At 39.5% G+C, this 25920-nt stretch overlaps 1 protein-coding gene across 1 annotated transcript in view; it reads right to left on the minus strand.

Moving 5' to 3' along the window:
* SDC2 (syndecan 2) overlaps nucleotides 1-25920 on the minus strand; it is a 64558-nt gene that overhangs the window by 8163 nt on the left and 30475 nt on the right. Inside the window, exon 2 of the mRNA XM_062570491.1 lies at nucleotides 4664-4775. Within this exon, the coding sequence (XP_062426475.1) occupies nucleotides 4664-4775 (112 nt within the window). The remainder of the gene's footprint in view (nucleotides 1-4663; nucleotides 4776-25920) is intronic.

Consider the following 25920-nt stretch of genomic DNA (forward strand, 5'->3'; position numbering starts at 1 on the left):
TAGGACTGATGGATCAGAGGAAGTTCTCTAGCTCTCTCTATAACATAGCAATAGGATTTTACATAGTATCACATTCTCTGCAAGATGAAATCAAAACCAAAAAACCTTGTGTCCAAAGTGTAAGAGGAAAGATAGAAGTTCTACCGTGTAGTATGGACATAGTTTCTAATTAGGTTGTTAGGAAGAATACTAGGTAATAGTCAAGAGTTCACTTTATCCTTTTGAAAATGTTACATTTTTTTAGAAGGCTTCTGAAACTGGCCAGCTTGGCTGATGTTGCTGGGTGCTAACTGTCTCCGTTCTCTCTAGAAATAGATACTTCCCTCTTAGGGAGAATACCACAAGAACCCTTCAGGAATTGGGTTCGTATCCATCTTAGAGATAAAGAGTTGAGAGTGCTTAACCATCATATATTTGGTTTTTTATCTGCTGCAGTTTCTTCAGGATGCCTATATGTTACCTTCACGGAAGTCAAAATTACTATAGATTGTGCTGCACCATTGGAAATACCTAGTGCATCCCTCAATGATGTGTCTTAGTATCAGCTATCCCCTGAATAACAGGAACACAAATTCTTCTTCACAGTCTTGCTGCCTGAGGAAACTTGTCAACAAGTCAAGACTGTGTGCCAGTTTAAATAACTGTACACTAACTACAAAGACAATTTAAGTTTACACTATCAACTACGGTGGTAGTTAGCACTCTTACTTGCAAGGCGGCTAGTGAATAACTCTTTCTGCCAAACAAATCCAATCATTTTGCCCTATGTTTTGTGTTTGGCCTCATGTTTAGTTTGCTATTGCATATTACACTCTAGGAGAAGTGCCACCGCAAGAAAGCCTGTCATAAGGTGGGCACTTATTCAGCATCTCTTTCATACCTTCCATCTCTAATCCTCAGTGACATGTACCAGAACGTGCTAGATATTTTCAGCTCTCTTACCTCACCCTCATTCCCACCAAAAGCTGCCAACCCAACTCTTAAGTCAGCATAGTGTTAGACAACAAGGGATAACATTGTGAACATAATACTAATGCCCTATCAGAGAACAAGGGCTGAAAGGAACGAGGACTGTGCAAGGAAGTTGTCTCTCTTGACATTCTCACCTAAGGAAAAAAAATCCTTGAAGAAATAAATAAAAGGATGAGCCCTAACTATACTTAAGTATAGGATTATTTCCAACACTATAAAAACAGGATTAAGGTAGGTTTTGATGTTAAAGGAGCTGGAGAACTAGGCAGTGATACCATGAAGCATGGTTGGGGCTGGCACAGCAAGTGGACAGAGGAAGCCCTCTGCTCCAAGACAGTCTGAAAGGCACACATGACTGAGGCTTTGCGAAGCAGAGAAATTCATACTTGCTGGGCTGCCTGCATGGAAAGCTAATGAAGAGAGCTGGTGTCCCCCATGCCAAGACTGGCAGTGCACACTCCCACCATGCCTGGAGCACAGAGGTCCATGACAGCAGCTGCACCAGGAGCAGCATTCAGCACCATGGAGAGCGCCAGAGCCTGGCCCCAGAGCCAGCCACCATCAGCAACCAGTGGCTCCCCAGCAGGGCCCAGGCATTCCTCCTCCTCCCCCCCAAATCCTGCACTGTGCTGCCTCTGAGCATCAAAACACCCTTTCTGCTACAGGACACGACTTTGGTTTCTGGTTAGGCCAGGGGATTTGCTTTTGCATTTCTTGGAGTTCTCCCCTTGTCATCATTTTCCTCAGATTTCTCTGCTTCCAATCAAGACATCAGTCTAAACCAATTTTCTAACCAAGATGCTTCTGAGCTTAGGCTCCAGCTGACTGAGAAATAGTTGGTTTGGGGAATAGAAAAAGAGGAAAGAAAATCTTCACTGGATTCTGATATTTATTGCATAGACTTGTCTACCAGGAATAATTTAAGATAAGATCCAAGAACTGGATACATTTCCAAGATCTTGTACACAAATCAAGTGGAGATGGTGCCTTTGCTGAACGTAAGAGCAGTCATGCTGCTTAGTGGTTACTTCCCAGGTACCTGCAAGACCAGGGGTCCATTAAGATCTTTTATGCCAGGGGAAAAAATAAAATAGTTAGTTATAAAGGTATTTCAAGTTGCCTATAGATAGGAAAACTTATGCTAACTCTTCTGTTGTGCTATATACAAACTTCTACACTAAAAGTAGTGATGACATGGAGCCTGGAGTCTCTGCAGAGATAAAGGTCATTAGAAGGAAAAAAAATGGACTAATAAATTCACTGCAGCCTTTCTGCTGTTGATACAGAACAATCAGGAAGCAGGAATGGCTTCTTTGAAAATTGTTCACCAAAAAATTCTGACTGAACACTTGTATCAGTAGATGAATGTATATGAAGGATAAAGACTATGAAAGAAAAGAACGGGGAGGGAGCAGAACACCACTACCTTTTTTGATCTTGGAAAAAGCCCTTTGCCAATTTTTAGCTTGAAATTTGTCATGTTTTCAGTGACATTTGTCCATGTTAATGCTACTTGCAAATCTGCAAGGGCATTAATGGTGGTCCTGACAATTCGTGTTTATCTCCATAGGCCTGGTGCAGCTAACAACTTTCATACCAAGGAAGGGAGTCTGCATGTTGTCATCTTGGATCTGTTTGCTTGGAATAGAATTAAATAGCAAGAAAACCACTCTTTAGTGAGAAGTCTCTTCCAGCCAGAAACACTCCATCCCTGAGCATCAAGTAGAGACAGAGACATAGTATGAGAGAAAAAAATATCACTGCTACATGTGAAGGACATCTTCTGGCTCATAAAATGGAGAGAGCAGTAAATGTATCTCATCTCATCCTGACAGATAAATTTTGTGAGGATGAGTAAGGAGGAAGGGGATGGCAATTTTCTTACCTCTAGAAATCTGTTCTCAGGAGAATAAAACTGAGTTCACAGATTGGTCAGAAGATTATTTGATGTTGGACTCCTTCCATTGTTCAAAAAGATTAGATTTTGGTACTGTCACGGGAGCCTCTCTTTAGAGGGGCATACAAGGAACCTCAGTCTACAATAAGAATTATTGCAGAAAAGGAAGAGAGGTTGCCAGAGGTAACATGAGGGTGCCAGAGCACACAATTTCCTTAGTGCATGTTAGATACTCAAACTTCCATCCAGGGCTCATGGCTGAGCATATGGAAAGAGAGAGGAGGAAGCCATGATGTTACTATTGGTCTAAAGGTATTTCTATATCCTTGCGGTTCCTCTTCTACCACTGAGATGGGCTAAGAAAGACGGATGCCAGTTCTTGTATAATCCTTTCCACTTAAAAGAATGGCTGCATTCTGAGCAATTACTAGAGAGTATTACAGAGAGTATTAGAGAAAGGCAATTTCTGAAGAGGGAGAAAAAAAAAAGAAAACAGATCTCTTTCTGTACCTCTCTTTATTGTCAGCCTGTCTCCTTTCACCAACTTTTGAAGACATGACAGAACAAGACACTGACTAAAAGGGCAGTTTTCACAGAGATCAGAATTTTCCTTGGACAGTGCTGAGAACTGGATCAAATTACTGAACTGTTAATTTAGTCTTTTTTTCATGTGAAACATTCCTCAGAGAAGTCCACAGCAAAGGGGTCCAGTCAAGCCACTGATAACACTGACATGTCAAATTCACCCTGCAGAGAACTCTAAAATGCAAGGTGTCCCTCAGGTGCCAGTGCCCAATGGGGTTCTTGGATTCTGTCCAGCAGAATCAGATATCCACAGAATCAATTTTAACATACTTTTCTTAGATTAGGAAATAGATTATTTTAAGATACTTTTGAATCTTTGCAAAAAGGAAAAGCTAAAATCCATACAAGAAAGCTCAGTCATGGCTTTCAAGAGTAACAAAGCCAAGGCTCTGCAAGAAGGGCTTATACTTAAAAATTCACAAGTAGCTATAAACATCAAAAGACAGATTACAAAAAGTGCAATAACAAATAAACAGCACACTTGGAAGATAAATGGGATTTCCACACCACTCAGGAAATACTAACAACAGTAAGGAAATTTCTCTTTCAAAACTACAATAAAATCTCGTATTTAACTTCTAATGATTGTAGTCTCCCAGCTATTCTAGACAACATTCCACAAAGAGGCTGTTAGAGAAATGATTGGTGAGGTTTCACTGACAGCTTTTTGAAAAATTATGAGCTAGCTACAAGCCTCTAATGAATGTTTAAATTTGAGAACTCAGTACGTTATGTTTATGAATTTCTTTATCTTTATTTAAAAGTATAACAACAGCAGAGAAATCGACACTGACAATATTTATCTGAACTTGAATGTATAAAAGAGAAGAGATTGCTGTTGCAATGTTTTCATAAAGACTGCTAAATTAGAATTATGCCACAAGAGAAGTAAGCCTTCTATAATCCTTATTTCTAAACTCTAGGGAGAGCTGCACAGAAACAAGGAAGGGCATCAGAAAGAAAATAACTGGGAGCAGGAGGGAAAGAGTGAAATGATGCAACTAAGGAGTAAGAGAAAAGAGCAGAAAGCTAGTATCTAAAAGCCAGTCTGCAGAGGTGCTTAGCAGTCTGTAAATGCAGAGCCAAGTATTCCAGATTCTCACCAGAAGAATCACCTCCAACTCATACGGGAAAACTGCAGAGATTTTCCTCACATTTTTAAATTACTTCTTACACTTTTTAAAATCAAATTGTGACATGTTGTCTCACCTGAACCTGACCCAGAAGAATAATCATCATCATCAATTGGATAGACGCCTGATGCTTCTTCAACAGAGCTGTTGTCAAGGTATAAATCTTTATCAGAGGTCAAATCTGCTCTCTGGAAAACAGATAAGAGTGAATGGTTAAAAAGATAATGGTTCTCCAGTCTAGCAGTCTCTTAATTTTCACTTTTATTTCAGAAGTTAATGTTGGCACACTGAACAGTATATAGTCTCAGTTTATGTAACACATTTGTCTAAGGTGCTGAAGAATTTTGTAAAAAATATAGCATTAAGAAAAAAAAATCAATCTACACAATGAAAACTCAGAAACCACCCAATATGCAGGAAGCAAGGCCATTTCAAATCACGCTTCATCTCATTAAACGCATGAATGAATAAATAGGATTTGCAATATACTCTGAAGAGCTTTTGTAACAAGAAAGAATCAACTCTCAAGACTGAAACCCTTCTGTCAAGATATCAAATATACAAATCTAAGGACTACCATCTGAAGTCAGTCATTTGATCTCAAACGGGAGGCAATATGAGCACGTATCAAAAAACATCTTTGATGTGCATCAGGCCAAACCTTAGTAAACTCTTTGTACGTTACAATGAACAACTGGGACTATAGATTACCAATGTTTAAAAGACAACACTGTTGATTAAAGATCATGGCATTTCCAGCTGGATCAGAAAGCATGCCTCTAAAATTATGCTTAGACAAGATGCTACAATTCCTAAATTAATGTTCCTCTCTCAAAATATAGCTGTAGCCTCAGTAAGCTAGAAAGTTTGCTTCTTGTGCCCTCCATCACCATTTTTATGTCCAAAAGTATTCCCCCACAGAAGATAGTTTCTGCTAAAATGAGCTGATAATAGAACAGGGTATCAGCAATTATTTTAGGTTGACTAAACACTTCAGGCTTTGAAAGACTAGAAACTATCTTTCTCCATAGCAACTTGTGCTTTCTCTACACAGCATAAGCAACTTATGGGAGCCATGTATCTTTGATTTCTTCATAATAGAAGCTATTAATAGGGGCAGGTGTTTTCATTTACCAGCATTTCTGTGAAGGTCTGTTTGCCATGACTTGTTAAAAAAAATGGAAAAGTGTGCCAATTGTAAATGGAGCTTTAAGTCAAAGGGCAGCACTATGCCAAAATGTGTCTACTGAATTCAATACAATCTCCAGAACCTCCTGCTCCACTCTGAGTCCCAAAGTTTCTCATTTGTGGTTACTTTTTACTACAATACATTGATTGGCTGTTTTATTTTACAGAACATTTGTTATTGCTTTCCTAAAGCAGCACTGAACTGTGGAGGGGGTAACACTTCTGTGCAAAGACGCAAACTTGATTTTCTAAGGTATTTTTTTGCCCCCAGAGGTCCTAAAAAAAATTGACGACATTTGCATTTGTGACTTTTTTTTTTTTAAGTAGACTTTTGGTAACTGATTGCTCTTGCAACCTTCTAGAGTTCCTTTTGGCTGTCTCTATAGCAGAAAATCATTCTTCAGTTTGATTTAAAATACAAAAATCATCTTCTCAAGAAAAGCAGATAGGTCATCCTGATTAACAAATATATTTTAGAAGAGACTTTTGCACTAGAGATACCTAACACTTTTCTGAACAGCTCTGAATTAAAGTAGCATTATTCTATTTTTCTTCTAAAGAGGAAAAGAAAGAGAAGTCTGCTCTTGGTACTGCAATTTTTACCTGTGGAATATGTTGAAAAGAACCCCTGTTTATAGTGGAGAAAACTGTCTTTTTTTAAGACAAGTTAATGAAAATCTTGCTTTCAGCTGCTGTTTCTGGTTCACATGGTTTGCCTGAGACTGGCAGTAGACCAAAGCAGAAATTCAAGATGATGTTCTGGCCACCACTTAATTCCTTTGCAAGATGTCCCCAAAGGAAACACTGAAGTGGCTTGGTAGGTGTATAGTTGGTATTGTAATTAAGACTCAGTGGAGACTGTTTCCTTGTAGGAAAACAACTCCCTTTCACAAGACAAATATCCTGCTATTGATCAGATTGCAACAATGGAACAGGCAGCTTCACCCTGTTTTAATTTCAGCTGCAATCATGATACAAAATAGCCCACTCCTCAATATCAGGAAGGAAAAAATGAAACACATTTTAAAGGAAGTGCAGGTGGCTGCCAATGAGTATAGACAAGGCATACAATATTCAAAAGGTATCAGAGGCAGGAAATATTACCAGAAGCAAACAACTGGCAAAAATGTTTAAGATCTACCTGTAGAACTTACCGAACAACAGAAATTACCAGTAGAATTTGACATGTTCATAGAATAGCAACAGCTGAGAAACAGTCCAAGTTTGCAAACAAGTGGTAGAGGATGAAAAATAGTTTGTATGAGAATGGCAGCATCACAAATCTGTGGCTGGAATTTCTAGCATTGAAGAAAAATATGAATTTACCAATCAATTTATTCCCTAGGCCATTTCTCAGTTCTGTCTATATCAGAAGCAAAAACACTCTTCCCTCTCGCCAAAAGAACCCAAAACAATGTTTTGTTGCTTCTTCCAAACTCACAGAATCAGAGAAGACTACAGTGATTCCTGTCAGTTCTTCTAAAGTTTCAGTTTTTGGAAGACATTCAAGTAGCTACCCAGCCCAAACCAAGCTTCAAGTGCCTAGTCAGCCAGGCTCCCCACCGTTCACATTCACTCCCTTTCTTTCAGTGAATTATGGCATACTGGCTGCCAAAAGCTTTCATTTCTAGCTATGCTGAAATGTTCTCAAGATTTAAACCAGCTGAAAATAGAGGACAGAAATGGACAAAAAGCTTGGGTAGTTTTCAGCAGCAAATTTAGCTTCCATTGTATTTTATTCTGGGGATGCAAGGGACACAATATAAAACACATTGTTTAATATCTAGTATTATGGATGGCACAACTACATCAGAATGAGAAAACTATTCCCTACAGAAACAGTCTTACAAATCTAATGTTATGTTTATTATACTAGGAACTATATGGGCTCAGTGAACCCCAAATACATTCAGATTAGACATCCAGCTCCATCTGATGAACATGTCCTACAGCTTCTCTGGACAGAGAGCATCTTCCTTCAGCCACTGTTTCCAGTACAAATATTTCTTATTTAGCAGAGCTTGGGCAAAACACGAGCCCACTCTCAAACACAAAGAAACATGCCTTGACTTAAAAACCCACGGACATTTGCACAGACATTGCACTGTTCCCAGATGACTCTCTGGGAAAGCTGGCTAGTAGAACTGGGATAGGAGCACCCACTATACACCCACAGCTTGTATCTCCTCTCCTGGTTGCTCAAAAGCACATAGCTGCCTCAGTCCCCTGGAAATTATAATTTACTTAAGTTAAAAAAAAAGTTAACAAAAACAGCACAGCCATTAAAAATAATTCTGTGATGATTAAACTTAGAAAAATCAGAGCCAGCTAATTAAAATAGAAGAATATTTCATGGTACTTAGGTGAGTATCAAGCACTGAAGCTGTGCTTTGCAATTTTATACCACACAAGAATGCATTTGATTTAATATTTGCTCTAGCAATGTTTTCTAGCTTGTCAGTTGGGAATCCATGGGGGCCCATGGACAACTTCCAAGGTATCCACAAAAGGTAAGTAGGAAAAACAAGTCTACTGCCAGAAAGCTTGTATAAAGGTCTACACTACCATTTTAAAATGTTTAGGAGGGAAAAAGAAAAGTTTGCAAACTCTAGCTCCCTAAGTCTTTTTTTAGTTTAGTTATTAACCAACGGGACTATTTCCCTTGGTTAACAATTGAAATGATGGTCCTCATGTTATTTTGATATAACAGCATTATTTTCAGATCTATTAAAATGGCAGGAACACCAGGCAAGGATGTCTCTGTTATCAGTCCTTTAATCTGGCCCTGAAGCCACAAAAACTGCTCATTACCTCTTGACAGAGATCACATTCCCATCCATCATTGTTACCCCACTTACGTTTTTATTCCAAGAATATAATGCTGCAAAATCCTGTGACCTAGATACTTCACATACTACATGCCAATAATCACTGATTCCTGTCTGGTTATTGACTACACTGGCATAAATCTAAATCTCATGGATGTACTGTAGTTTAGCAACCATTAAGTACAAGCTAAAAGGTATTCCCATACATGCTGAATTTGAAACTCTCCAAGACTTTATTCTATTCAAGCTTACATTTTTAATGATGTGTAATATAATAAACTCTGATCATCCAGGTCATATATAATAAACTCTGTTTGACACAAAATGAGAGAAGGAAAAAGGAAACTCAAATCCTTTTTGTGATTCATCATCTCGTGACAGACATAAATCATTGATCAAAATTAGGATGGCAAAAACTTTGAGAACAAGATCTTCAGACAATAGGAAGTCTGGGAAAGGATGGAGCACTTCATAAAAAATCATAATTAAAAAACACATCTTGTAACAGCCATTTTGTTGCTACAGTCAATCCTCCCATAAGCTTTAGTCTTTCTCCTAAATCATCCCCAGATATTAATGCCATTTGCATGTAGCCAAGAAGGCTGATGTGAGAAGAAGTGGAGAAGAAAGAGCAGGAAGTAATATGTACCATGCATGTAATGATTGTCTAAAACTCAAATGGAATAGCGATGAGTAACCGACATATGGAAGGAAACATTTTATTACTTACAGATGCACTCAAATTTCGGCTCTCTGCCTTTTTTGGTATGTCTATGGGACACAGAATTTGAGGTTTGCAGCAGAGTTATTAATGGTACATTGCTGCTCTTTTTCCCCAGCTGGAACTCTTTTATATGTAACTCGTTTAGAATGCACAGAACCAGAGACTAATATTTTTAAAGTGATGTTATATCACAAATCTCTAAGCCAGAAGGCTCTAAAAATTTGCAAGCATTACAGCTGTTGATTAGTCAGAGATCTTATATGTAAGAAAGAGAAAGGAAAACAGATTTTCTTCTTCTATTAACAGATACTGCTGTTCTATTAGTGCTTGTAAAAAAGCATGTTTGGCTGGTGATTTTGAGTCCATGAAAGTGATGTTTTGTTCATATAAACTACATTTTGGGAAAGTTAATCCTTGAGTATGTTCCTCTAAAGTCCAAGAGGCATTGCAGAGATTCCCACAGAAGACTGGAGAAAAGGCAGTTGTGAGAGTGAGAAACTGTTTATTTCGAGGCCTGCAGAAGGGATGATGATCTGCCACCAAATTAGAGCTAGGCCTAGCAGTCCTCAGTCACAGCACTGTAGATCCTAAAGCCAAGAGATGTCCTGCTAATACTGTTCACAATTTCATTGCCTTCCCTCATCTTACCAGGAAAGCTATTTCACTGGTGAGACTGTCTCCTTAGGAGTTCACTAAACTTGACCACCTTCAACAGACTGAGTCTCATGATTTTCTACAAAAAAATTCCTGAAGTGCAGAGCCTGAAAATCAGATTTACATCACAAAGCATTAGGTTTTGTCCAGGTGAATATGCTGCCCAGAGAGGACACTCCATCTGAACTTTTCCATTACAACAATTGTTCCCAGGGATGAGCTTCTGCTGGCCCTGACGGAGCTTTTCAGTCTCCTTCAGTTTCTGGATCTCTAAACTGTTTGCAGGTGCCCTGAGAAAAGCATGTAATTTGGAAGGACGATTTCCTGTTATTACTCTTCAAGGGAGGTTTCCCACTAGATTTTGATTATAGGTGCCTTTCTTGCCTTTCATTGATAGGTACATAACTGAGAACAGAAGAAAAGGGAAGTCCCTACTACTTCTCTCAAGTTTGTGGTGGCCACTTCTAAACACTTGCAGGCTGAACGCTGCCTGACAAAACCTACCTCTTTGCAGTGAGCTGACCGCAGTGGTGCCTTTAGCAGTAGTGGTGGAAGGCACAGTGGAAGGCTCTTGTGGGATTTTTTTTTTTTGAAAAAGATGTTAATAATTGGCAAAGTAAATTAACTGCATTACTCTAAGGACTCCTCTGTTTTTTCCTTGGAGAAGTACTACTGTCTGCACTATTGTGATGTTAGTGGAGTGGATAACAGCCACAGGAAAGCTGCTCTATCTAATAGTCTGGATAATTGTAATCACAGTAAAAATATTCTTCCCATGACAACAGGCACAAGATTGAATTTTGCTAGTCTTACAGCAATAGTTTCATACAGAAGCTAACATCTGCATTGCTCATTTCCCCTGAATCATTTCTGACATAGTTACTATTCCCTAGTTTTACCTCATAACTGCATAAAACCCTTTAAACATTCTCCAAGGCTTATTGACTTTCAGTGCCAGTCCTACTACTTATCCGTATACACAATGTGAAAAACAGTCTTGTGATGGGAACTGCCTGTACTGAATATATTACAACCACCGCTTCCCCCAACATTGTTTTTGGCCAATTAAATGCCAAATTTTGATTTCAGTGACTAACCCCACAGAGCTCATTTCAAAAGGTATCTTAGAGGATATTTGCTGGCCTTCTTCAGGTAGGAGTGAAACAATAAGTCAGCTTTGTACAAGCATCCATACTAAAATAGTAACCTTGGTATTTGCCTGTGGCAATGTGCATGCTGCCCTGGTGCTGACAGCAGCGTGGCAGGCTAAAGCCTTGTCTGGTGGAGTGCAGAGTTACTATAATGTCTGGAGTACACGCCAGAAAGATTATTCACGCTCCTCATATCTCATGTAGAAGAACTTCCTGATGCTGCACAAAACTATAGCTTTAGGCCTCGAATCTCTCATGACAGATAAAGAAAAGATTTGACCGTTTGTGGCTGCTGAGGAAAAGCGTAGAGCTCAAAATAAACACAAGTACTGAAAACTGCTTCTACCACAGCTAGTGTACAGCAATACAGGAGGCTACTGAAAGAGCTGATTTATTGAGATCATCTAATGTCGAAGACAAGAGTCGAAAATATGCTTGGTTTTAAGATGCACACAGTCTGTTATGCAGGCTAATTACCAAAACAGAGGCATATTTAACAGCGACAGAATTAATAAAAACACTCTCACTGGTGTCAGACATTTCAGCAGCCTCATAGCTCACACTAAAGAAAATATACCACATGCTCAGTGCTTACAGGGAAATATTCAAAGTCAAAGAGTACCCCAGGGTTAGGAGACAAAAAGCCACCACAAAGTGAGCTGCTGTTCACTTATAGATATACACCAGAGTAATTACTGTGCTGTAATTGATAGACTTAAGTTCACACTCTAACAAAGTCACAAAAACTTGTGTGTCTGCTTCCTGACAGTCATCTGTGCCTTTAGAACTATTCCCCAATGTGTAATTGCATGGTATACGTACGCATTATGTGATAGCAGAACTTAAAACAATAACAAGAGAACTTGTTCAAGCTTACTTGAAAATGGATTTCTTCCCATTATAAAAGTTTTAAGATCTGTATAGTGGGTCTTTGGCCTGCTTTCAGTTTGGGAGCCAAGACTTGTCCTGTCTTGAGGAGAAAGACAAAATAAAAAATCCTTTAAAGTTCTGACCTGTTTGAGGTAAATTCTAACAGAAAAAGCTACTGTCTTTCCACTTCATTTCAAAGTTTGATTTCCTGTTGTGCGTCACTCATCATCACACACACGTGTGTGTCTATTAATCTAATCCCTCATCCAAAAACTATGTTGCCCAGGGAGACACAGAGGTTGCGGTATGAAGATCCAAGGCAGAGAAAAACAAACACTGCAGCAACAGGAGGTAATTTTTCTATTCTTACACACAAATACCAACAAATCTGATTTGTGACAAAGGTCAGACCAAAAAACTTGCTCCATTCTCTCCAAATGCCACAGATATTTAGGAGATGAATAATAAGACAGCCCCACTAGTTACCAGATGTGCCTCCTAGGCCATCCAACTAGGTTCTAGCCCACATGAAGTGGTATTAAAGAGCCACTAGTTGAGCAAGACGGTAGGTGGATCTGCCCAAAAAGATGCCTTATCTCCTGCCCTGCAGGAGATACCTCCATCTTCACAGGCACTTGCAGTTATGGAACAGCAAACCCCAACTTGGTACACACAAACTACCAGCATTACAGTCTATGAAAACACAATATTTTATCTTCTTTCTACAGCAATGAGAGTATTGTTCTGCAGACTGATGTTCTACAGCAGCTTATCCCAAAGGCCCACACTCTGGAGGTGACTAAAACCAGTCAGTCCTTCCCCAGACCAGCAGATGGGGAGCTGTGGGGGAAATGTAGATCTGATCACCTTCCCCAGGCTACAAGTTAAAACCAGTGACCCTCCTCATCCAATAACCACATAGATCTACTCCGACCCAACAAGGTTGCTTAGGAAGGATACAGGGGTAAGGCAAATCAGATATTCAAACTCAAACAAACGGGGCTGCTGTGCTGTTTACGTGAAACACCTGATTGCACATTCTTCCACATTCCCTGACTCTGCACTGACAGGCCTTTCTCTTCGTACCTGTATCCTAAAATTGAGCACTACAGTCTAGTTGCCTCCTTCATCTTGAATACCTCAATGCTGCTTAATAGCCAGGGTACACAGTAATTCTAGTTTTCCACATAAAAGCAAATATTTAATATTAAAGTTTCTCTGGGGATCCCAAAATTAAAGCACTTAAAGCCCTTGCAGCTTTCACGCCAAGGCATCAATCAGGGCAAAGAACAGTTTATTCTTCAACTCTGCCTTTGACGTAGGCACAGTAGAACAGGGAAACTACTTCAGATGGGCTACAGCTGAATCAGCTTCCAAAGAGCTACTCTAGACTGAAATACTAAAAGGCAATGGGCAGGCAAACCAGCATCAGAAGCCAACCAGCCAGACAGCAATATGCATCATAGACTGATTTACCTCAGTTAGCATAGCAATTTTCTGCATGTTTTTTGAAAGGCACCGATCAGTTTCACCAAAAATAGGATCAAAAACTTATACTGTAGTCACAAAATTGTTGTAGTCACAGCTCAAAAATGCTAATCATTTTTTTAAGAACACATCACTCCATGTGCAGGCAGGTTAAATTTAAGGCATGGCTGTGACCAAGACGCTAAATGTTTTCATTTTAAAATGCTGAATGAAGAGGTTAGCATGTCTTTAATTGCCAGCCAACACCAACAACAGATGCAGGTAACTCTGCTCTACAGGTCATAACTATGCATACCTGCCTCAGTCAATGCTTTTCAATCTAACGTGCACCAGCTTCTCCCCGCACACCTCCCCTCTCCTTTTATGCTTTACCGATCCTTTTTTCTAATCAATCAGAAGAACTAACACATATATTTTCCTCCCTCCTCTTGAGAACAGCAATGAATGATTAAAGCTGCCAGGGTAACCTCTTTGGCATGCATGCCAATAACTCCCCACCTAATAGCCTTTCCTCTGCCTCACTGCCCTGGCCCACTGGTGATTACTAAAATCCCTTGAAGTGGTCAAATTGCAGGGCAGCCCCCATGGAAACCTATTTGGAACTGTTCAAGCTCATACCAGAGAATGATGTTTTTAATACAGATTGTTCTTTTTAAAGCCTTACAAAAGCAGCTGTAATCAGTCGTAGTGGGAGCACTGCAAATCTCCACCAGTTTCAAAAGCCCATATTGATTTCTTTCCAGTCCATGACTTCAACAAAATAACCCCATGTGAGGAACCCAGAATCAACTAACATGAAACCATTTAAATTAAGATATTTTTGCAATTGGTAATAATAATTTGCAATAAATTATCTCAATCAATTATATTTCTTTAGCATAAAGAGGAAAATTACATATGAAACAAATATATTGAACTAATATTGAACACCAATTAAGTATCACGATCCTCTGTTAAAGTTTCATATGGCAGCCTAAATTTGTCAAAGGTAGCAGGGAATCACGCTTCTAGTTTAAGAGTAAGTATTTCCAATACTTGAATATGGCAAAAAAAGAAAGAAAATCTGTTCTTCAGTACACATACTCTTTGAACAATAAGGTCCACAAATTCTTTAGTGGACACTTCTGTCTGCCATCTGCAGTCAGCAGAGTCTGGTAACCTCCCACTAGAGCTCCTAGCAAGCAAAAAACATCCACTGGAAGATCTGAAATCTATCTGATCTTTCCAAAATTGTGTTACCGCAGTGATATGCTGAAGGACATCCCCCCCACCAACGCATACAACATACTTGGGAAGATGGTCATAATCTGCCCTAAATAAAGAGTGATCCTAGGTCCTCAAGAATAGGCATGATTGTTGGTGATAATACAATCATATTCCACATTCCTTAGATTCTTACTCAAAGAAAGTAAAGCTTGTGTAAGCTTTAAGTATGCTTAATGAAGCAGTTTTGTGTTAGGACTCACAGTTTTATTAGAATAAGATACACAGGCTGTGTCTTCAACATGCGATTCATTTCTCACCCTTTAAGCAAGTAGCTTAAAAAACAAACAAACAGAAATCCCATGCAAATTATCATTTTTATACTACTTCAGGGTGTTGACACACTTCTGCTCAAAAATAACACTAAAGATTTAAAATGTTAATCGAGCTAGGGTTCAATGCGAGCTTTCAATTAACTAGTAGAACACGTAGTACATGCTGATTTTCTCCTAGAGTCCATGAGAATGATCATGACTTCGTTCAGCCAGGTAACTACTTTGAACTTTTCTGGAGGTGTCTGGAAGCACAGAACTAGGTGATCAGCTTGTTCTGTGGCAGAAAAAGCTACTGGGAGATCAAAAACTGGTTTAAGTTAGGCCAAAAGCCACAATCTCTGCAGCCAAAAAGATAAAAGGTATCACTGTTACTTTTTTTGGTTGGTCTGTCTTCCGAGAGAGATACAGCAAGCATAGGAAGCATGGAGAGATTAGGTACATCCTTGTGGGATACTGCTTCAGATTCCCAAGTAGTAAGAAAATAAAGATGATTTTCCTGCTGTTACCAGGTGCCAACAAGTCTAATATTAACTTGTCCCGCTAGTCTCCGAGATTAAGTTGTTGGATTCTGCACTCTGATCCCACTTTACCTAACTGAATTTCTGCTACAAAGGCTTGGTGTTCATATTCCCTTTGACGCACGCAAAGATAAGAAATGAGTTTACTTCAGACGGGATAAAATATCACTCTAATAACATCAATAAAAACAGTTGAGGGAAATCAGAGATACGGCAGCTTGTACAGGCCATACGGCTGTGAGCACAGTCTTTTGTCTGGTATGCTGACCTTCAGGCACAACTCCTCTCCTGCAAAGGGAGAGAAGGAAACAGTCCATCACTGATACAAGTCTGCTTCAGCCGAAGACGACAGACGGTGAGGTTATCGCATCTGGCCTGGGCTGAAAGAGGACACGGCGTCCTGGAGCACTAGCAAGGCTCCCAGTCAGTTGGGGTTGGCTAAGAAAGAGGCTTCTTGCCTCCCACTCCCCCTCCTTGACCTCCTTGGCCACCATGTTTCCTGAGGCTTGCAGGGCAGCAGCAGACTGGGAAAAGGAACCAACAGCACAATTTCTTCTGAAGTCAAACATAGCTCTGGGTTATATTTGGAAATTAGGCAGCTGTACCAAGCAGACTTGCTAATAGAGAAGTTGAACTGTATTGATGAGTTTCTCCAACTCAGATGTCTAGCTGACCCCTTATCAACCACAGAACGACAGAAATTAAGGGGAGTTACTCTGGTGACAGCTTATGTACCTACTCTAAGACATTTCCAGGCATGGTAAAAATTAAGATGGATTCACATTCCTAGCAAGAATAATCTATCCCATGTCTGCTCTTAAAAACACAGATAAATCTAAAGCATCAGACTGAGATGGCATAGTGTAAGGTACATTAAAATAAAAGTTATTCCATGAGCAGTGGAATGAATGACACCTGATTTCTTACCAAGGTTCCCCTCACCACGGGAGCTCCAGCTCCCCTGTGCCCATTTCCCCTATGCTATTCCCTCCCTATGAACTTGCACATGGAGGCATCAGAACATGACCAGGAAATTCTAAAGATGAATATATAGGAATTTCTCAAAGTAAAAGTTTCAACTGCAATTACATAGAGAGACCACCTTTCAAATAGTTTGTCACAAATTTTTGTTTTAAAGCATGATCAAGAAAGCTGCTGCTTTAACTGAAGGGTTAGTGAACTAATAACAGATTTTTTTCCATGACTGGCTACCATTAAGGAACACTGGGTCAAATGAGCTTATTCATACTGACTATCATCATCTGATGTTTTAAAAATACTACTACTTAAAAGATACTAACAGAACAAAAAGAATCCCATTCACTCTTTGAAATAATAAAGGTGGGAATAAATTATGCTTTATTTGATAAATTGATTTTCCTTTATTTAAGGAAAGCAAGCCAGGTAAATTGTTGACAGCTTTTTTGACAGTCATGGATCTGCATGAAGAGTAAAATACAATAAATATTCTTAATTGTATCAAATTTGTGTTAATAAAGACTAAAAACAACTCTCTCCTCTAAACATCCATATTTTAAATCAGAGTACTGCTGAAGGGAATAAAGATTTCAGTAGTTCTACAGCCAAACTCTGAATCCTCATAAAAGTGTCTCGGCACCATCAACACAAGGTAAGCAGCACTCTACAGTCCACACTACCTGATCAATGGTCTAAAGCTCTTAAAAATCCGTATGCCTACAAAACCTCCTGAAGCTGTTACACATTGAGGATTTCACAGTATTATTGACCCAAGCAGCCTCTTTATCCTCAGTAAGTTATTTTAAGCAACTTCCTGCCAGCAACGAAGTCTCTTTGTTAGACTTTGTCCATATTATTGCTAAAGTATTGCTTACAACACAGCAGAAAAGGTATTAAGGGAGGGATTAAGCAGAAACCAGATCACTGTGCTACTCTTAGGAATCTGGCTAACCACCTAAGCAGCCACCTGCTCAGGAACCAATTTTCTATGTATAGGCAACATGAATGCACAATAGAAGAAGCAGACCAAATCCACATATCTTCTTTGCTACACTATTTAATCTATAGACTTTTTTTTTTTTTTTTTTTTTTTTGCCTTTTGGGCTATTTTTAATTTATATATTGTAGAGAAGCAGAAGCAACAGCTAGCAAATGCATTTACTCACTTAGCAAGAGAATACTTCAACTGGACTGGGAAGTGAGGAAGGGGAAAGGAATACAATTTCTTGTATTTCAAACTCAGAAAACAAACATTATGCTTTATTCTTAAATCTCTTGTTGGATAAAGGTTTCCCATTTGAAGAACATACCTCTGTGGAAAAGCAAACCTCAACCTGACACAGATCAGCACATGTCATAAAGCAATCTCATAAGCCTTCTACAGGCTTGCGCCTAGAGTGTCACCTCGAGGTGATACCAAGTGCTAGCATAGTATTCTTCCTTGAGTTGTAACCTATAAATAGGCACAATCAAGCAGCCTAGGCTCCTAGTCTATGCTTATCTAGTCTAAGCATGCGCTAAGAGCTTCCCTCTCTCTCCTCCCATCCCAAATTAGCAAGGCACATCCATGCTTCTTCCACCTTCCTACCTGTCAAAAATATTTACACAGTGTTTCTACTTGGGGAAGCAACTCTGGGCTCTAGATTGTGATCAAAGTGTGATCAAATGAATATTCTTCCCACGTGTCTGCCCACCGGCCCCCTGCTGGGGGTTACACCGCACAGCCAAGACCGCCGAGCAGGACATGTCTCCACGTGCCATGGCTGCAGCTTGCACATGGCCATAGCAATGTAGATGGAAACCAACAGCACTTCATAGCATGGGATAATCAAGTAAATTATCACGGCTGAGGAGCACTGCCTGCTCTGTGACAGCAATGTCCTCCTGCAAACATAGGGGTGGGGAAATGCCTGCAAAAAGAACAGCCGCAGTTGCCATGGCTTATTCTGCTTATTAGGCAGTGTGCTGTCTACAAAACCCCACCCTTTTACTTAGAAGTTTCAGATCCGGAAGGCTCGTGTGGCCAGTGACCCTACTACTTCTTGCTGTCATCAAAACTGCATAAGACTTAGCTTGTTTTTATCAAAGGGCATATTTAAAAATGTACTCAGTTGACAGCCTCGCCTACGCAGGCACAGAGAGCTTCAGATTTGCTACCAACTTCTGCACCAGACTTGATAACTAGACTCTCAGCTGTGGGCCAAGACACACAGAGGAAGCTGTGCAGGGAGAAGGGCAACAGAAAGATTTAAAGTAAGTTAAATTGTGTCCACAAAGTCTCTGCTAGTGACATTTTCTTTCAGGATTTTAGATAGACTTCCGTATTTTCTTATTAAATTTGTATCTTGCTGAGTGAATGGAAAGAACAAGTATCTTCTAACTCAGTAAAGCTTGATAAAGTACCAGAAAAGCATCTTTTTGGTAACGTTTCAAGGAAGCAACTAATTCAGCACTGGCATCTTTCTGCTACTTAACATAGTTAAGTGCTGGCAAAATAGTGGACATAATGGATAAGCAACCAGTCAGTCTTGGGTTACTTTAGATACAGCATGAATGCATTCCAATTATCTGCACCTTCTTTTCTTTCCAACAATCCTGTTTCAAAAATACAGCACATAATCTGCTCCTAATAGCTGTCAAACAAATGGGCAAGTTCTCTAAAGGATTCATTGTAGGTATGTCCAAAGCAATTGTACTTTACAAGGCTATTCCTAGGTAAATAACAGAAATTTAATTCAAAACACGGGTTTCTCTCTGCAAGCAACAAAAAGGCTGCCACACAGATGGCATTAGAAAGCTTCTTAGCGCCTGTTTCTGTTTGCTCCAGTAAAAGGGTCACTTAACACTTTGAAATGGAACCAACAGTAAGGGGTTTCATTAGCCTAAGTGTTAAGGGTGTCAGCTATTTAACAGACCTGGCTTCACGCAAACCTGTCCCCTCCTCTGGAGTCTGAAAGGTTAAAAAAAAATCTGAGGACAAACAGTACAGAAATAAAGACTGCTTGGAGAGGCTGTCTAGCAAGATATTTAGATCTGACCAAGCAAGACAACACAGAACAGTTTCGCACAGACACAGTATCACCAGTACACCCGCTTAGGTATATCTGAGAGAATAAAACAGCCCAGGTATCATTTCAAATCAAAGCAACGCAATGCAAAGTACCATATTTTAACATATACATCCAGCATCTCCAGCTAGACAAAAACCCACACGTATAACTGGAAACTACAGCAATAAAAAGAAACTAGCACCTATTACTAGAAACTGTAGAGGACAGTAATTTTCCATCATACAGTAATATTGTATTTAAGTTAGTCTCAAATTAGACATCTCAACTTTCATCAAGAATAAATTTCCTCACAGAGCAAGTTTTCAAATCAAGTTTTTAATAACCAGATATCAGCAAACTAGATCAAAACCTTGTTGAGAAATACAACAATCATGAAAATAATAAAAATGGAGTGTATTTGGGGGAAGTTAACTGCAACAAGGCAATTGTAATAAGTTCTATCATGGCAAGCAGCATTTGTTTATTCACACTGAACAGATACAGGAGATCAGAAAGATACTTTCATATGTCATTTTCAAGGATAACAACTGAATGAAGACAGAAGATAATCGACAAGCATTTGAGAATTGAATAAGCGAAGAATTTTTTGCTGAAAACAACCGATGTTAGTAGCTGAGTCTTTTCTTACCAGTCACTCAGTTCATTCGACTTCTTAATTACACAGTAAACAACGATGCTTAGACAGAAGAATGGAAAAGTCATAGGCCTTTCCCTAAAGCAGACTCATCAACTCAATTCATTTTTTTAGAAAAAAGAAATGAGTCCACACTGAACTCATCCTATAAAAATTCATGACACTAGTCCGATGAGATACATAGCCGCACTCCACTTGCAGAAAAGTTGGCTTGTCAAAATAAACTGACACCCTAAGAGCTTGCACTGCTGAGACTGTTCTTTTAACAGACAGAGAAAGCGCTATCCCCTCCAGAGAGTAAGGCCCTCGTTCAACTCCTGGCAGTGATTTTCTTTTCTCTATTAATTACGTGTGCGCACACATATATGCACGCTGCAATCCCCAGGGGTAACGTGTGATGGTCTCAGAGAACAGATTACTGGTTTATGGCTCAGATACAGAAGGTTATGTAACCAAAAAGCTTAACAAGCTTCTATTTCATTTTTTTTAAATTAGTTTGAAGGGGAAAAAATGAACAGTTATGAGGAAGAACACTAAAAAATGACATAAATCCAAAAAAGAATGCAGGAGAAAACAAGCTGCAGTATAAAGCTTCAGTTTTCAATTAACAGAGTGAGGCAAGAGTCATAAGACTCTTTCGACAGTCCCATCTGCTCAGACTCTCCTAAGTCGGTTGTGAACTAAGAATTTGCTCTTTATTTTCTGCCTAAATACAAATTTCTTCATTAGATTGTTTACAATTTTGAAAAGAAAGAAAAGGCAATGTTCTGCAAGTCTAATACACTTCCCAGCTTGAAATCTGCTATGAAAGCTATTTCTGTTTCCAACACAGACCATGAAACAGTAGGGAAAAAGGTTAGATGTAGTCAATCTGCTAGGGAAACTAATGTTACGGGAGCCACCTGTCACCCTGGCAGAGCGAGGGCAGAGACTGCCACTAGCAGCACCCCAGGGCAGTGGTGACCAGCTTTAGACAGGCAGCAAAATGACACTGAGATCCCAACACGATCCCCTGGGCAAACCACGGCCTGCCTTTACAACACAGACAAATATTTTTTTTTCCTCATTTCTCTCCTGCTAGAGCTGTTTTGAAGTCATATACGATTTACATTCACAATGAAAACCTCATTTTGCTGTTAGAAAGCTGATGAGAATTTTCCAGCTAACGGTTCCCATACACCCACGCGCGGGAAGTCAACTTCTCCTAACCCAGTTTATGTTGGCTGTGCAGCAAGTCTAGCAAGCAGCCCAACAAATCAGTCCCAATTTTTAGAAAACCCATTTTGTGGAGATGAAAAGGGGTTCCACTATTCCACTCTTTGTGCTTATTGCAGCTGCAATTCAAAGGTAACCAGAAGAAAGGGAAGCGTTTTGGTTTGTAACAGCCAAGTGCAGTTCTTCAGTATCTGTTACATAAATATCTCAGCAAAGTATAAAAGCGTCACTTAGAATTTGATCTCGGCACTTATAATCTATATGCTAATGGCACAGGCTGCAACAGTATTGCTTTTTTTTAAAAAGAAAATACAAGGTTAAAGCAAACAAAGGGGTAAATCTAGGACACTTCACATAATTTCTCTACCTTTTACTACCTTTGGAAATAGACTTCACATCCCATTACTGATTCACAATCAGCCCTATCATCATCATCATCTCTGAACTTGTCTTAAAGGGAAACTCACATTCATCAAATGAGTCACTAAGAGGGGCAATTTTCTCATTCTCTTCCAAACTCACTCCCCAGAACATGCAGCCGAAGGCTTCCATTTTACTGGAGTATGTTGTCAGTTGAGACATTACACAGTACTGAAGGAGCCAGATGGGTTAAATGGACATCTGCCTTTCTAGTCTGCTAAAAGACTGGTTTAATACCAAGTAGTGTTTAAATAGTAAAACTGTCTGCAATTGCTGCTCTATAATCTGTGAGTAATCAATCAATCTTGAAGCTGAACTTTCATTATTGCTTCTCTGCAAGCAGCTGGAAAAATTTCCAGGGCACACATTCCCTTTTTATACTCTAACACCATAGATGAATTAAATGCAGATTCACTTTGCATTCACAGTAATCCCAGCAAACACCAAGTCTCAGGGTTACATTTTCAAAGCAAAGCATTGAAGATACCATGAAACCCCCAGTTATGACAGCTATTTACCATGTGTATTTATAATTAGTATATTCAAAAGGGAAATAACATTAGGATTGCAAAGGAAAACAGAATATTTTCTCAGAGGTCTCATCCTCCCTCCTTTTAAAACCTTAGCCCTTCAGAACAGAATGCAGAATAAAGCTGTGGTCTCCTGCTGTCTACAGAGCTAGGCTGCTCAAGCTTGAAGCAATCCCATGCAATTGCATGGGATTCAAAATCTTTTTCAGACTTGTTGCTTGATGTTCTAATGACTGTCACGTTCTGGATTCAAAGGCTTTCTTTGTATTTCTTTTCTTTTAACAACCTAATCTGTGTTGACACGTTTTTGTTAAGATGTAAATGTCTCTCATTCTCAGAGCTATAGAGACATTTTTTGTCCCTGTTAGCAAAAGCTACACATACAAGCAGTTAAAGTCTGTGCTGAAAAAAGCAAGAGGAGTTTTCCCTTAAGTGGGTTAAGGCCAAGAATGAGACATGCACATTTAGGCCAAGTCATGGGATTCAGGCTGGAATCAGGCCAAGGCTAAAGACAGGTAGGTCCCAGAGGGCTCAAGGGACCTTGTGATGGGAGGTGGGACCTGGATTACCCTACTTCTGCAGCTGAACTTTGACACTGGTCAAAGCCATCCTTCTTACACAAAAGGTGGCTTCTAGAGTGGATTAATACTGAACCTTTTAGTATTTTTTATTCTGATGTGCATAGGTTGCTACACAATGCTCTGATAAGGTACCTGTCATGTGTTCGCTCCTTCAGCCTCTTCCCAGAGGAAGAATTTAGTGTGGCAGAGTGCCTTTCTTTATTTGGTTTTGGTAGACAGGTTGTCCTACAAATGCACAAAGTTACATCATTTAATTTAGATATGGCAAAAACGTGAGAACAGTTCTGTATAACAGGCTTACCACTGGCTGATTTTACATATCTCAGTTGACAAATCCATTGAAAGACAGCTCCAGCCCCACAATAGTTATTCATCAATAGATTCTGAGCTTCTGGCAAAAGCTAGGCATAGTGGTTGGTCAGTAGGAAATGCTGAGCAGAAAGACAGCACTTCTTACAGGTCCTGGTGCACAGCTGAGCTCAAGACAGTTGCCACCCAAGCGTGATGGGTGGTTTCAGTTGGTCTGGTGAAAACTGTCTCAGCTTAAAACAGAGCATCAGCAACAGGTGGAATCTAATGAAATTTTCAGACCTTATCTGCCTCTGCTCCTACTCTTTGTCCCCCTCTCTGTTAGATATAGAGAGGCACAGGATCAAGGTGAATCTCCATGGAGGGGTTATCTAATCCAAGGTCTGTGCTGGTTGCCACATGTCCTATGGCATGCCATGGTAAAGACACACTGGCAAAGTAGTAATATAACTGGATTTTTATACACAAAGGTATTTTCATAAATTCTTTATTGCAAGTCCTATAGCCAGACCATGAAAGACCATGACCACTCATATAAGTATAGCTGACATCTAAGCACACAGCAAGCTGACAGGTAAAATCCTACATCTCCTGTTCCCCCAAAGAGAGACTTTGGACAAGTTTCTGTGACTGCAGAAGTGCTTATAATGCCCAGGACGCACCACTATTCAGGCAGCTATGTAGAATAGACACACATGCACACTCCTTCCCCTCTCAATACCACTACTCAATCAGCAGCATCACTACTTAGAGATTTTACTTGCAATTTAAAACCCATTGGCCTTGTGCAGGATCATCCAGTTCACAGCTTTAACACAGTAACGCTCTCAGATGAGACTAAGGAGATGGGAAGACAGAAATTCACTATGTACTTCAGGCATCTAACTTCAATTCAGTGTAGCTAAATTTAGGACCAAAAGCTCATTCCACAGATTAATGGAGAGAGGTGTGCTTCTCCAGAGGGTCATTCAGAGTACGGATTTTAGATGTCTGAACTTAGACACTCCTCCTCTAACCAATACCAAACTATTCATGATGCTGTCTAGAGGGAACATGTGCCCTCTAAAATTTCTAGCATTGTAAGGAGGCACTTAATTAGACTTTGCGGGGCAGAAGGGGAGAAGTTCTCCTGAGCCATAGGGCACAAACAACAAAATTTATGCTGCTTGCAAGATGCAAACCCAACAGGTTAACAGCTGAGCAGTCACTCCAACCCACATTAAGCAAGGCAGTCAATCTCCAGATGAAGAGATATGACCCATAAAGTCAGGTTCCACAGATTCAAATGAGTTTTGAAATAAAATAATGTATAGACAATTTGCAAAGCCAGCACAGCTTCTGCATTTTCCAAGGAAACAATTATTGTGACAACAGTACATACAGAAGACTAAGAAAGAAACCTCAGAATCTCAATGCTGACATAAGCTGCACTGGAAAAAACCCATACCCGACAACTTCAAACTGCAGACCCATACTTTTGTAACTGGTGGTTACAGTTAAGAGATCTCTGTTTATCTGTAATAACATAGGATAACCCAACCAAGTATGTGACTTGTTCCAGGACTTGGAGAGTGGGACCTCTTTTCTCTGATGTTTTATAAGCAAGAGGAAAAAAAGCAACAACAGCATTATTCCTAACTGCAGAGCTCCTTCAGCAACAGAAGGTGGTAGCGTTTGTGGTTCTCTGACCATGCACAGCAGTGGTTGCTTCTGCAGTACACAAGTGCACAGGCATTAGTGTCTTCTTAAAACTCAGTGTGCAGACTTGGCTGTACAGAAAACCATTTTTCTGGCTAATTAGCATAGTAGTAACTGCAAAAAAATTCTTGTATTTTTTACCTCTTCCTATGCTGCATATAGTCATTTGATGACCTCTATAAAAGCTATATACTGTACCATGCTTGAAGCATTGCTACTATCTTCCAGTTGTTAAACCTACCTGGTGCAGTCATTGAATGAATGGCTAACATATACCAGATCCTTTCAAATAGCATCCAGTGAGCACAGGAGAATGCACACCAAACAAAGGCTTAGAAATAAAATTCTCCACATGCCACTTTGAGCACAGAGGAAGAACAGAAACAAAATGAGTAGCTACATTATGCTAACAGTAATCAAAATCCAAAAGATCCACAACTATTTAGACTTTTGCTACCTTGGAAGGATATAATGTTGTATAAACCTTGGAGACTGCATAAACAAATTTTGCTTTCTCATGTACAACATGAATGAAGTGTGATCTATTAAAGGTGAAAATTAAACCTCTCATATCTCATGCAATGAGATAGAAGCCAGTTAATCATTCAGAATTCATAGTTCTTTTCCATTTAAATTTAGCTTCATTCTAGAAATCAACACAGGCAATAAGCCTGGCTTCTAAATGAAGTTAGACAGCCTCCCGAAATTCTGCAACATAGTTAGCATCAGAAATCTCCCAGGTGTGAAATGAGAAATTAATGGAGTTTGCTAGTGGTAAGAAGAATTGAACCAGAACTGTATGTCAGGAAACCGCCACAGTTAAACATGCTGATTATTATTTTAGCTACATCTCACCTACAGAATCTTTCATGGACCATAAATACACATAATGCTCTTCAATAAGTGTATTGTGTACCTATCAATTACAGAATCACAGA

Source organism: Rhea pennata, chromosome 2, assembly GCF_028389875.1.
Source record: "Rhea pennata isolate bPtePen1 chromosome 2, bPtePen1.pri, whole genome shotgun sequence".
NCBI lineage: Eukaryota > Metazoa > Chordata > Aves > Rheiformes > Rheidae > Rhea > Rhea pennata.